The 13,650-nt window shown below is 30.8% G+C and overlaps 2 protein-coding genes across 2 annotated transcripts; one reads left to right on the top strand and one right to left on the bottom strand.

Moving 5' to 3' along the window:
* Positions 1-195: 195 nt before the first annotated feature.
* On the top strand, positions 196-4,706 carry MED27 (mediator complex subunit 27). Its single transcript, XM_065515858.1, has 6 exons — positions 196-414; positions 480-624; positions 705-826; positions 3,677-3,767; positions 3,839-4,054; positions 4,491-4,706. Exons 1-6 carry the CDS (start codon positions 224-226, stop codon positions 4,626-4,628), a joined length of 903 nt encoding a protein of 300 aa, XP_065371930.1. The 5' UTR covers positions 196-223; the 3' UTR covers positions 4,629-4,706.
* Positions 4,707-4,763: 57 nt separating this feature from the next.
* On the bottom strand, positions 4,764-12,832 carry LOC135963864 (gametogenetin-binding protein 2-like). The gene is made up of 5 exons (XM_065515856.1): positions 12,475-12,832; positions 7,396-7,962; positions 7,148-7,326; positions 5,789-7,082; positions 4,764-5,277 (listed from the first exon to the last, which is right to left on the bottom strand). The coding sequence occupies exons 1-5, from the start codon at positions 12,574-12,576 to the stop codon at positions 5,083-5,085; spliced, it is 2,337 nt and encodes a 778-aa protein (XP_065371928.1). The 5' UTR covers positions 12,577-12,832; the 3' UTR covers positions 4,764-5,082.
* Positions 12,833-13,650: the final 818 nt, after the last annotated feature.

Below are 13,650 nucleotides of genomic sequence, written 5' to 3'. Positions count from 1 at the left end.
TAGTAGTTTCCAAGTTCTTAGGGACTGATAAGTTTGGAGACCCATCATTTTCGAAAAAAAACAATATAAAAACGTCGGAGCTGCCATCTACATTTTCTGTTAATATTAACAGAGCTAATTTGATATAGTACCGTTTTTTACAACTCTGTTTTTTGTTTACAATTTACATATTTTGTTTGCAAATTTATAATTATTTTTAATCAAACCGAATTTTTTATATAAAATGGAGAAATTAAATTCAACTTTAAATTCCGTAAAAGCTTTGCGTTCTAGTGTTCGCCAATGTTTTGAACAATTGGCTGATGGTACGGCCAAACAAGTGGACGCCAGTGGCGTCGAGCAGTCCGAAGAAAGTCGCAATCGATTTTTGGTTGAATTTCAGGAAAACTATGGAAATATTAATCAGCAATTGAGGTTTTACTGATATCAAATATAAATACTTGTATGTTGACCAATGATTTATTTTATTTTCTCTACAGAGAAGTGGAATCACTGATAAATGGCTTACAAGTGCCCATGAGCCCTTATTATTTGGGCAACACTACATATTTGGCACAAGAAATAACACAAGATCGCCAAGCTATGTACCCTCAACTGGTTAATAGTTACAAATGGATTGATAAGGTACATATGTGGCCTAAAAACTACATTATTGAAATTGTTTACATACAAACTTAACTAAACATTTTGAATATACTTTTTAGGTTCATGAGCATAGTCTTTTGGCTTTTAATAATTTAAATTTGAATAACTTGAGGAGATCATACACATATTCACAAAAAAGGGGTCGTGTTCAATACACATCATGCAACAATCCCGATCCAGAGTAAGTATAATAAAAACTGAAATATATTTATACGTTTTTTGGCTAAACGTTGGTTATTGGGCGCCAGAAATAGATATTTTTATGCTGACAAATTTTTTCGCCGGTCCATAGTCCCTCAGATATAGTCCTCCAAAGTTCAAATATTGAATATGTTGCATTTTTGTTTTAAAACAGTTCCACCCGGTCATAGGCCGACAATCAAGAAAACTATTTTATGCGACGGCTATTTTTTTTTAAGAAAAACAGAACTTTAAATGAGAAGCATGTTTTTAAAAAATTTTATAAGCAAACCAACCGTACTATCCAGATCTTAAAGCAATAGAGAACATGTGAAGACTGCTTGTGCGTTAAGTTTATTCTTAAACCATCAGAAGAATGCGGTTGAAGAGCTGAAAATTAATATAATGTATAACTAACACTAATCAACTGAAAGGATAAACAACAAGTATATTTCCAAATATTTTGTACCAATCATTACTATTTGTATATCTGATAAAAGACCTTACAATTTTCAGGTTTTATTTTTCCAAACAAGCGATTTGGGTCAGTTATTTCTTTAAATTACAAAATTACTTCGAACATTCAAGGTCATTTTACTCGAAATGATAACACTTTATTTATTTTATTCACAATTTATGTAATATAAGCCTTTAAAGGCCCTAAAATCAGAGTTGGGGGTAGTGCACTAAATGTTGAGTGCAATCAACATTTCACTAGCACTAAATATTATTTTAAAAAATATAGTTTTAACTAATTTTCATCAGCTTTAGTGGTAGTGAAGCTTATATTTTTATCACTAATATTTTTTAGTGATAGTGATATTTTTTTAACTATAAATCAATTGAGTGGTAGTGTAGAAATAAGCACTAAACTCAAATAGTTAAAAAATTTAACAATAACTAAAAAAAAGCTTCAATAATTTTCTTTGCACTAATATATTCAAAATTAGTGATCGTGAAGTTATTCCAGTTTAAACTAGAATATTAAATATACAGATGTTTGTTGAGCAAGCTTCAAAGTGTTTTTCAGCATCCGAAGAAATAATAACACAAAAAAACACTGATAATGTAGGATTCTTAGATTTTGGGGAAATTGACAGTAAGTGAAAAAGTTATTGAAGAAATTACTTAGTTTATTAACATCTTCAATATTAGGACCTTCAACCTTTGTTCAGAAAGATGGCATAGTGAAATACGTGCATTCCTTTTAAGCTCGGACACTGATATTTGCAGTCTCAAAAAATATCCAATAATGAAGGCAAATGTTTTTTAAATTTAACACGCCTTTGGCTTCTTCTGCTCCAGTAGAGCGTTTATTTTCTTTTAGTGGAATGGTGGATTCTCCTCCGAGAAATAAATTAAGTGATTCGAATTTCGAAAAGCTTGTTTTACTTAAAGCCAATAGTCGCTAATTATTTTATGTGTAATTGCTTATTTCTCTTTTTATTGTAATTTGTATATTTATATACCGCTTTTACGTTTTTTCCTTAAATATATTAACTTAAACTATGAATAGAGTAAAACATTTCTTTGTTGAAAAAAATAGTGCAGGAATATTTTTTTAACTAAAAATTTTAGTGTAGAAAAAATTATTTCATTAGGCTGCAAAAAAAATATTTTAACTATTTTCAAAATATTATTAGTTAAAAAATTTTAACTACACTATCACTATTATTGAGTGAGGCTTATATTTTTCAACTCATCACTAAACATTAAAAAAATTAGTGAAATATTTTACACTACCACTAACTATTAGTGATAGTTAAAAATTAGTGCACTACCCCCAACTATGCCTAAAATTATATTACAAAGTAACAATTCCTGAGTATGTATATCGTAAAATTAAACTGAAATAAAGAAAAATTTAAATTGAATAAAATACTACAGTATGTATTTTAAATGGCTACCCAGCCGCAATATAAATTTACAATGAAAAATAGTAAGAAAAAGATAACAAACACTCCATTATTAGAGGTAAGCAATCAATTTGCAAGAAATAAAAGTAAAAATGGATAAGTAGTGAACTATTAGTAAACAGCAAAAGGTAAAAATTATTTAAGAAGCGCTCTGTCGAAAATGTTCCAGCAATTTATACCTGGTATTATTACAGTGAGAAAAAATACGCAATTCACACGGCAACACATTCCAGCAGCGAGCAATTTTTACAACAAAAGATTTTAATCCATTAGTATGTATTGTTTAATTTAATAATCTTATCTTTCTACAGTATCACAGCTAATAATATGTTCACACATTTCTATTATACTACGATAGCAATTGTATTTGAATAGAGACGAGACACTCCAATTTGTCAAACAAAAATACAACAAATCATATGTTTGATACAACAAAATACATTGACTAACATGTATTTTGTTGTTGCAAGAGTTAGGTTTTTGACAATTACGTCTCGTCTCTATGTTACCCTATGGGTTAGGGTATATGTATATAAGTTTGTCATTCATTTTGTAATTTCTATATCGTCCACAAATGACTGAGACATAAGCAAAAAAAAATCACGACTACTTTGACAGATAATCAGCCCAATTATGAAAAAAAATTCCGCGGGAGTTTTTTCCCTATTCTTTTTTTAACATAGAATTTGAATAGGAAAAATGAGAAAAGGGAAAAAATGCCGGGAATTTTTTTTCATAATTGGGCTGAATATGGATATATAATGATGGACATTTCAAAGACTTTTCCAGAAATTCGGACCGACGAGTCAAAATATCTTTAACCCGAATTTTTTTACCAAAAATATTTTTTCAATATTTTTCTTAAAATATACTTGGTGAATGGTATATAAGATGCGACACAGCCGAATATAGCTCTCTTACTTGTTTTATTGTAGATTCATCGATAATCTTTTCAACAGTGAAATTACTCATACAAATACCACCTACAAAGTTTGTCGTCCATTCAGCTCTAATGCGGTTGTCATCGTAAGTAGTTGTGATAAAATTAATTAAAAACCAAAAACTTTATTTTTTTTATAAATTTTATCTAAACAAAGGCCACAATAAGTCATGTTTTGAAAGCGGCTATAATCTGCAAAGGTGTTTTAATTGAATGGGTGACCGTGAAGGGTTACGATGAGCCATTAGAAATTGAAGATCTTTGGACTGAATCTCGTTATGAAGTATTTCGTAAAGTACAAGAGCACACACACTCAGCTATGTTGCACTTCTTTTCGCCAACACTGCCCGAGTTGGCCGTCAAAAGTTATATGGTAAAGTTTATTCATTCAGGCCTGTCACAGAATTCCATTCCGATCGAAAGTAGAATTAATTCCGTATTTTGCTTCTTCAGAAAAAGTAAAACGAAAATTTCTTTCGGAATGAAACCACTTTCAGTTGTCAAAGTGGAATTGATATTTCTTTGTAATTATTTTTCTAAAATTTTTAATCAATTTCTCTACCAAAAACTTTACTTTTGTTTTAATATTAAAAAACAGTGTCAAATTAAAATCACAAATACAGAATTATTAAACATTTTTGGAATTAATAAATTACACGGAATCTAAAGAACCTAAAACGAAATCGATCAGAATGAAAAATATGGAATTGAAACCATTCCGAACAAATTGTGTGACAGGCCTGATTATTTGTGATTATACCAACATGCATAATTATGTATAAAATTGTATTTATTAATTTTGCTTTTAGACTTGGCTCAATAGTTACAGTAAATTATTTTTGGAACCTTGTAAGAGATGTGGCAAGTATGTATCGAATGGTTTGCCACCAACCTGGCGTGATTTAAGGACTTTAGAGCCATTCCATGAGGAATGCAAGAATTGTTAAATCAAAATCCTATTTGTAGTGTGTGTATTAGTGAATTTAAGTTAAATGCAAATAAAACAACTATATACTTTTTTTTAATATTTTTTCTTTTGTTTTGTATATATTTTTTAACATAAAAAGAAAACAATCAATCAATTCATAAATATGTATGATTTTTTCTTATGCAAACAAAAAATATAATTTTTTATAACATTACCCAAAAAAAAAACACTTGATATTTCCATTTGTATGAATGAATTGATGTGGTTGTAGATGGGAGGGGAAGGGTACAGTAATTGTAATAATAATGTTCTTTTTCTGCTTTACTTTGCTCTTACACACCACAAGTATTTTCTCCTTTCTGTAGAAAAAGTGTTATTGGTCATAAACATGTCTCATTCCATTCCTATTAGTAGTTTAAATGGAGGGGACGACGGTTGGTTGGCCAAAACACTTTTTTATTTTAATTGTTTTATTAGTTTTTATTATTATTGGTTGTGGCCGCCAAACGTCGTTTTTCGAGACAAAGGCGAGCGAAATTTTCACGCAGAGTTTCACGTAGTTGCAAACGTTGCTTTTGAACCTTTTCGCGTTGGCACTGATATTCTAAGACCACCTCTTGAGGAATGTAACAGTTTTCTTCGTCTTCGTCATCACCATCGAAATCGTCCTAAAGTAAAAATATCAGAATGTTATATTTGTTGAACTTTAAAACCCGGGAAATTTCAAGAATTTCTTTATAAGTTTTCTTCTTAAAGTTTAATTTTTGTCAAAATGTATGAATTTTTCATACTTATGTAAAAATGTTGAATTTAATTCATTTTCAGGACAAGGCGGATAGAGATTTTAGAAAAAATATTGTTACGACTTAGTTTGGAGTTTATTGCAAATAAAATGTTTTTAGTTTTAAAAATTTTCCGGGAAATTAGGAACACTACTACGGATGCATTTTTGAACATGTTGCGCATCAGATACAGCGCATTGAGACATTTTAAAACAGGTCCTGTTTTGTTTTTATTGACTAAAACGATGCAATATTTAAGTATAAATTTTACTCCAATGACTATTTTCTAACGATTATGGTCAAATTCTAAGGTTTAAAACACATACATACAAATTATTGTGCACTAGAAACCAAATATTAACATGCTAAGTTTGTGAGTTTTCTGAAAATAGCTTACCAACATTTGTTGTAGACTCAACGTGTTCATTTGATGTTGATGGAAGAAATTACATGAATCCAAGCCAAAGCGCAATTCAAACGACTGATCACAAGTATGATGATCATGATGATTTAAATCATCGTTATCATCATAATGATGATGGTGGTGGTGGTTGTGATGCTCATCATCTAAATCAGCCATAAGACTGCTGCCACCACTATGGTCATGGTTACAAAAGCCATCCGAACAAGAAACTTCCGAACCCTCTGAAGTGTCCTCAGGTGAGGAGACAACACTAGATGTACGTGAATTGCCATGGGATAGAGGTTCGCTGCCATAGCCCGAATCTTTAATATCACTTTCACATGGACAATCTGACTGAGGTGAATGACAGTCATTGCATTTAGCTGTGGTCACAGCTGAGGCAATGATCGTATTGTTAGTGGTAATCGTGGTGGTGGTATTAATAGATGTAGTTGTTTTAGAAACGTTCTGTACATCTGCCGAAGAATTGGACTTTAACTTGTCCTTCTTTTTGTTGTTGTTGGTAGCAGTAACATTTTTCTTTTGTGGTGTTTTTAGTTTCTGTTTTTGCTTCTGTTTCTTCTTTTTCTGTTGCTGCTGCTGTTGATTTTTTTGCTGCTGAACAGAAGATTGTTGCTGAGATGATGAATGATGTTTATTAGCAACATCATCGTCGTCATCCTCCTCTCCACCAACATCCTCATGAGTTTCTTCGAGATGATCACATTCAACGCCTGCATCTTCCTCAATATCTTTCTGGCCAGCAGTTAAAGCTTTCTTTTTTCTATTATTCTCTTTTACATTCCCTTTAAAGTCTACGACTTCAACGTCACACACGTCATTCGACTCGCCATTAGTCGATTCGGCATTCTCATGCAATTCCTCATCATCTTCTTGCTCTGGCTCATGATCATCGTCGTCGACTCCTTCGGAATTTGCGTCGTTGTTATGATCACACATGCGATGGATTTTCTTTTCATTCTTCTTCTTCTTTTTCTTCAATTTCTTTTGTTCGCGCTTGTGTTCTTTGGCTTTTTCAGCACGACTAATCTCTTGATACAGTAGTTCTAAGTTGCTGATTCCCTGTTTCTTCTCCACCGACATGTCAAAACTGCGACAAAGGGCATGTACACCAACAGCGGCTAACACTTGACAGGCACGTTCCTCTTCTCGTAAACTAACGTAGACTCGGCGCAGACGTTCGTACATAATCATTCCGACACATGTAAGCACTTCTTCTTGGGCGATTTCTAATGTTTTCGCATGACGTTCACGCAGTTTTGAATAGCTACAACGAGACGGCAAATGTGTTTAATAAAATCGTTAAAAGTCTAAAGGAATAATAAATTTTACCTTCCGTTGACTTCGGGTTCGGCGCGCCTAATAAGAGCGTCGAGAAAGTCGATTTTATTCGTGAAAACATGAATATGCTTGTCGGGATGACACTTTTTAATATTGGCATAAAGTGCGGCGACATAGCCCTTCTCCTTCGTTGTCGTCTCACCCACTAAAATTTTATAAGCCTTTTCGATCTACATCACCAACGATAACGATTCATTCATCATTCTAATTAACATTTTTAATTTTTCTTTCACACTCACCTTTGTACGGCAACCATTGCAAAACTTGTGTTTTTTCAAATAATTCTCCAGCACTTCGTGCAGTTCTTTCGTTTCGATAACAGCCAATTCATCGCGACAATTATGCTTCATGGATGACCACACTTCACGCCACGTCTCCGAAAATGGTTTCGAACGAAATGCATCCAAAGAATGTAACACACAACGTGTCTTATTACGCAATTTACTTTCCAACAGATTGTTTAAAATCTCACGATGCCGATAGAGCAGGGTTCCCAAGGCTTGTGGTGTTTTCATTTTCTCTTCTGTTATACTTAGCACACCAGAATTCTTCAGTACCAAAGGATCTAGAGTTGGTTGGCCAGAGATGATCAGCTGGTAAAACAAACGTTCAACACGTCGCCTACAGCCAACGCATTGTACACACTGATTAAGTACTGATACAAATGTATGGCTTTCAATTTCCAGCGATGTACGTAATTCCTCACTTGTCAACAGATTAAATTTGCGTGTAAATTCTTCCAGTTCTTTGCCACGAATATGAGGACTATCAATGCACAGACCTTTGCTATTTAAATCCATAAGCATCTGCAAAAGAATAACATAGAAAAACGTGTGGTGAACATAAGATAGCTTCGCTGTAAACATTCCCATAAATATATATATTATTTTACTAATTTTTTATAGCCTTCGCCATTAATGGTGGATACTTTTAGTTAGTACGTCTGTCTGTTGACTCAACTAGAGTCCAAACGAATATTCGGTTAGGTTTCAGATTAGTCCATAAATAGGTTTTCGGCCAGTATTCGGCAAAATTTGTACTAATACCGAAACAAAAACTTTTATAACGTAAAAAAGGAAAAGATTATGGAATTTTAAAGGAGAAACAAATCCGAGGACATATATTTTATTGTAAACTGTCTAAGAACACTAATATGTACATTAGGGTTTTCCACGAAACGCATTCTACGGAAAATTCTAAGAAATTTTCCCCATGAAACCATAGGTCTAAAATCAAATCCTATCTTGCTCATTTCGTCTTTTATCCAATGATATTTCAGTATTTATTATTTTTATTGGATAAAAGACGAAATGTACAAGATGGGATTTGATTTTAGACCTATGGTTTCTTGAGGAAACTTTCTTAGAATTTTCCGTAGATTGCGTTTCTGCTATACGATTTTCTGCTAAACATTTTTACAATTTTTGTATCGAAATCGTATGCCAAATGAATTTCTGAAATGTTTTTGATCTCCTTTCACCCTTGTGATATTAGGTAATGTATTTTTAATAATATTGTGTTTGGGGATAGCGCATCCTGTGCCACTTCATTTATATAAATGTATGCATTGAATGTTATAGTACGAAAATCACAATGAAACCATAATTTTTATCTTATCTCAAATTTTTGGTGGAAATTGGATTGGATTGACATCAAACAATGTAATTTTTTTTTAATTTGACCAAGAACTGTTTTGTACTTGTATATTAAAGAATGCTAATGCGACTTTGGAAATGTTGATGAAACACTTCGAGGTCACATTAGACCATCATAAGAACATAAAAGCATGATTTCGAAATGATCAAGCGGTTTAGCAATATAAATTTTGTATTGTTATTTAGTACCATTTTAAAATATTTTTATTCAGAATTCAGCCGCATTTAATATTAAGAAATAATATTTTAAACTTTTAATCTTTTGTTACTAAAAAAAATAGGAAAACATTTTTTACTTTGACCTATATCGGTGAATTGTGAGGAAAATCATACTTGAAAATGTGGTGATAAAATGGAACCATGTGGTACTCCGCAATTTATATTTTCAATAGATCGCTATTAAATTGTAAACAAAATGAAAAAGCTTTGAATGAGTTTAACAATAGAAGGACTATATACAATTTCAATCATCTTAATTTCTCAATATGGTATGCTTTTATTTTGATTGCACTAAATCTGGTTATTTTTAAAATATACGTTATAATTGATTCAAAGGTGAATATTTCTTAAATATATATTTGGTCAGTTCACAAGGTCTCATATCATGTCATAACCCAACAAAAACTTTACTTAGTAAGCCAGCAAGTAATATTGGAGCCAAGGCATAACTACATATTATTTGACTGAAACACTACTTATCTTTGTTAGAGATTTTTAAAAAATTCATGGGTCAAGCTTACAAATGTACTTACAATCAGTTGAGAAATAAGTAGTAAATTCACTACAAGAATATGTAGCTAAAAAAAACACAAAAAATATTGCCTTGTGTGGGAATCGAACAGTCACATTATTTGCTTATTTTATTGTAAGTTAACAATAGTTTTAACATCAACATATAAATGAATATGATATGAACAAAAAAATTAATGGCTTTGACAGGTGGCGAACCACTAACCTCCTGTTTTCCAGTCAAACACACTAGATGCTAAATGCAAAAGTTCATTACCAGCCTGTATAAAAATAAGTACTTCTTCTAGTAAATAAAATAATGTGCTGGGTAACCACCACTCATTACAAAATAATGCATGAAATAACTAGTTGTCATTACAAAAATTCACAAAATTTTTGCTGGGAATGTCTTAATATTTCGCAATAGTTTTTATTGCTTTTCAAGCAAAAAATGTCCTAAAATAATACTACTCTGTATGCTATGTTTATTGTGTTATCGTAACCAACCATGAGAGACCTGCGCCGAATGCTTAAGAGTCGATTAAGCCGAGCCGCCGAGTCGTGATATATTACGACATTATGACAATATTTATTTATTTATTTATAAAAATTTAAAATCATAATAAATTTTAAATTTTATGACAATATGACTGATAAGAGACCTTGTGAATTGTATTTATTTAATTTCATGTAATATATCGTCACCTGAAATGCGTAACAACCAAAAAATTCAAAATTGAGTTTTTAATGGATATTTTTTTAATGGACACGCCTTTACAAATTTTTAGCACAGTAGTTGTCAAATCATTTGGAACTGAGATCGCATTTTAACTTTTCATTGATTAATTTTAGTCAAATCACATTTCGTTACTAAAATTTATTTTTTTTCATGTCATCATTGTTTTTGTTAAAAATATAAAATATAAATAGTAAAACTACAAAAAATTAGTTTTAAAAGATGTATTCAAATGCACAAAAAACAGTGTCTAAAAACATTAGAAAAGCTCGGCTTAACTTTGCCCTTACCCATTTAAATTGGACTCATCGGACCATAGTACGTCCTTCCATTGCTGATGAGTTCAATTTAAATGGGTGCGGACAAAGTTAAGCCGAGCTTTGGTAATGTTTTCAAACACAAAGGAGCATCTAGAACTTCAAAGGCCTTATAGTCGCGCTTTTCTTTTAATGGTGGAAAGACTGGCATCTATGGAAAGTTCAGTTTTAACTTCTCTAGGAACTGCTTTAGGATATTTCGCGAAAAAATTCTTAATTTTTCTGTCTTCTCTTACAGTAGTAATACGGGGTCTTTGTGCTTTGTGAGTTGTATGGATGTTAACACTATTAACAATGCAATAAATTGTTGATATTGGAACGGACTATTTTAAGGAAATGTCTTTCTGAGAAAGTCCATTTTAAAGTCATTTAAAACTTTGATCTTGAAATCAGAATTGTATTTGTTTCCTGCCATTTTTTACAAAAGTAATTCTTACGATGTTAATGCTTCCAATATCTTATTAAAACTCTTATAGCTAAATAATTATGATGAGTTTTTTAATAAAATGCAAAGTCTACGAATTAATAAAAGGAATGCGATTACCGCTATTTCCTAGCATTTGTTATTGTTAATAGTATAGTTAAGAGTAAGAGTCATAAAAGTTTTGAACAGCTGCATTTTGAATACATCTTTTAAAATTAATTTTTTGTAGTTTTACTTTAACTGAATCAATGAAAAGTTAAAATGCGATCTAAGTTCCAAATGTTTTGACCACTACTGTATCTATACAGTATCCGCACTATTATTTTTAGTCTAACGTTTCCATACTTCCACCCCCAAAAAATGTGTGGAACAAATCAAGATCCCAGTCAGTTTATATTTTCACATTTTTTTCTATAATTCTTATTTTCCCTTCTACAGACCGGGAATTTCTTTAGAAGTTTATACTGTCATACATATTCGAAATGTAATTTTTAGTTCACATTTTGAAGCACTATTCAATGATAATCATTTTTTATGCTCATACGTAAGAGAAATATCTACAAGCTGTTGTCATGATCTTGATTTATGTCCATTTCTTACAATAACCACAAAAAATGCATACTAATAATTTTTTTTTTCAAATATGTATTGTTAATATATACTCTTAATACCTACTGTTTTAATACTTTTAAAGCTCTGTATATATGTAACTTCTAAAAAAATGTGTGTTTGAACCTGTTTTAATTTCTGATTTGCTTATAATACTGCATCTTTGGTGGCCAGTTAAAACAATAGCAATAAAAAAGACTAGACTTGCAATAATATAAAATCCATGATTATCAATATAAAAATAAAATGAAGAAAGTTTAAACAGATTTATAATAAAAACGAAAAAAAGAAATAATAATTGTAGTAATTTAGCTGCAAGAATGGTTATGAGGGCGTTTTACTTTGTAGGCGTAAGATTTTTTTATCTTGTACTCTAACATTGTTTATTCAAGGAGATTAGTTTATGCTTTAATGATTTTAATTACGCTTTCGAATTGTAATTTAATCAAAATTATATACAAGAAAGTTAGGAAAATAAAAAAATATGTAGGTACTACCTATAATTTAACAAAAAAAAAAATCTATTAAAATCAACAAGAAGATACTCGCTTTTGTGACAAGTGATAAACAAATTAAAATTCAAGGTTCTTTTTTGTCACTAATATATATATGTATGTATAAAATAAAAATAATAATAATAAAAAAAAACAAAAACAGAAGTTAAGCGACATCGAGAATTAAAATAAATATCAAGTCTAATCAACGCGTCAGCTGCACCTTAATTTAAGAGGGTGGTGGCAACAGGGGCGCAAATAAATTATGGTGGTAGCAATTTATTTTTCCCTTCAAAATATTCCAATCCATTTATAACTTTAATATAATTTATTTCGTCACTTTTACAATCTTACCACTAAATTTTCATCTCCTGCATTGACGGGTAATTGTCTCCGGCCGACGTTTAAATAACTTTGCAAGTCCTCCGTTCTGTAGACGTAGGTTAGACGCGCCATGTTTTATTAATAAAAAAAATTTCGGTCGCTTATCGTTTTGCTTTCTTTTTTCTCTAAACCACGTATACTTGTATTTTTCTTAATGTTTATTTGTTAATTCAATGAAATTATTGTTATATTTATTAGTTTTTTATTTTTTCTATGAAATTTTCTTGTATTTTAAAGTTATTCTAGAAAAAAATTTCTTTAAGTAATAAAGAAAAACCGATGTGAAATTTGACAAACTTAACTCGTCGTCGTTCAGCAGTCTTTTTTTTTCCTTTGATCACATACATGAATCATGGCGTTGCCACATGCATTTGGTTGGAATTGTGCAACTCTGTCAATAATTGAGATTTTCTTAAAATGACATTGAAAATAATTATATTGTGACTTTGTGGCCTTTTGTTAACATTTAGAGTTTAGTTACAAACATTTAATTGAAATTATTCATGAAAATGTCGCATAAAACCATGTCAAAACTAACAACATATGTGCTATCATCCACTTTTAAAAATATGGCATCACTATAACAGAGTTGTGTTATTATGTAGGAATCGTAAAATTTCTGAACAGTGTTGTAATTTGTTAAGTTTCAAGGGGAAGGAATGCTATTATCATTAAAGTAATCAGTTCAGTTTCGTTTCACGAAAACAATTCCTGATTAACGACACTATTTGCAAATAAGATTGCAAATAAGACATTGCCATTTTTTTTTTACGTTTTTAGTTTTTCTTTCGTTTTTTAAATATTTCATTGTGTTTATGCATTAACTGGATTGCGAGACTAATGCATTAAAAACATTGAAGACAGCAGGCTTCACGAACACACGAATTAAAATGCTGCTGGCTGCAGTTGCAGTCGTGCGGCAGCTGCTGAATTATTTTAAAGACGACAGCTTCAAAGTAAACAGCTGATTTATAATTCAGTGGTGTCACTTTAACTTTTAAAATAGTTAAGGTTTAAACAATTATTTTGAGTAAAAATATATATGTGGTAATAAATTATGTACCTGTTATTAATTTATTTCAATATGATTATCAGAAACTTCTTTTAATTAAGTAAAAAAAATATATATTTTTTAATCACTAATTA

The sequence above is a fragment of the Calliphora vicina genome, chromosome 1 (genome assembly GCF_958450345.1).
Source record: "Calliphora vicina chromosome 1, idCalVici1.1, whole genome shotgun sequence".
Lineage (NCBI taxonomy): Eukaryota > Metazoa > Arthropoda > Insecta > Diptera > Calliphoridae > Calliphora > Calliphora vicina.
This window is presented reverse-complemented; position numbering and strand designations above follow the sequence as displayed.

Bases quoted from the DNA above. Each gene is read 5' to 3' on its own strand.
- MED27 (XM_065515858.1), top strand. From the start codon at position 224: ATGGAGAAATTAAATTCAACTTTAAATTCCGTAAAAGCTTTGCGTTCT. The intron at 415-479 runs GTTTTACTGATA...TTTTCTCTACAG, and splicing joins AATATTAATCAGCAATTGAG to AGAAGTGGAATCACTGATAA. The intron at 827-3,676 runs GTAAGTATAATA...GTTTTATTGTAG, and splicing joins TGCAACAATCCCGATCCAGA to ATTCATCGATAATCTTTTCA.
- LOC135963864 (XM_065515856.1), bottom strand. From the start codon at position 12,576: ATGGCGCGTCTAACCTACGTCTACAGAACGGAGGACTTGCAAAGTTAT. The intron at 7,963-12,474 runs GTAAGATTGTAA...ATTCTTTTGCAG, and splicing joins CAGGAGATGAAAATTTAGTG to ATGCTTATGGATTTAAATAG. The intron at 5,278-5,788 runs GTAAGCTATTTT...TTTTTACTTTAG, and splicing joins TGAGTCTACAACAAATGTTG to GACGATTTCGATGGTGATGA.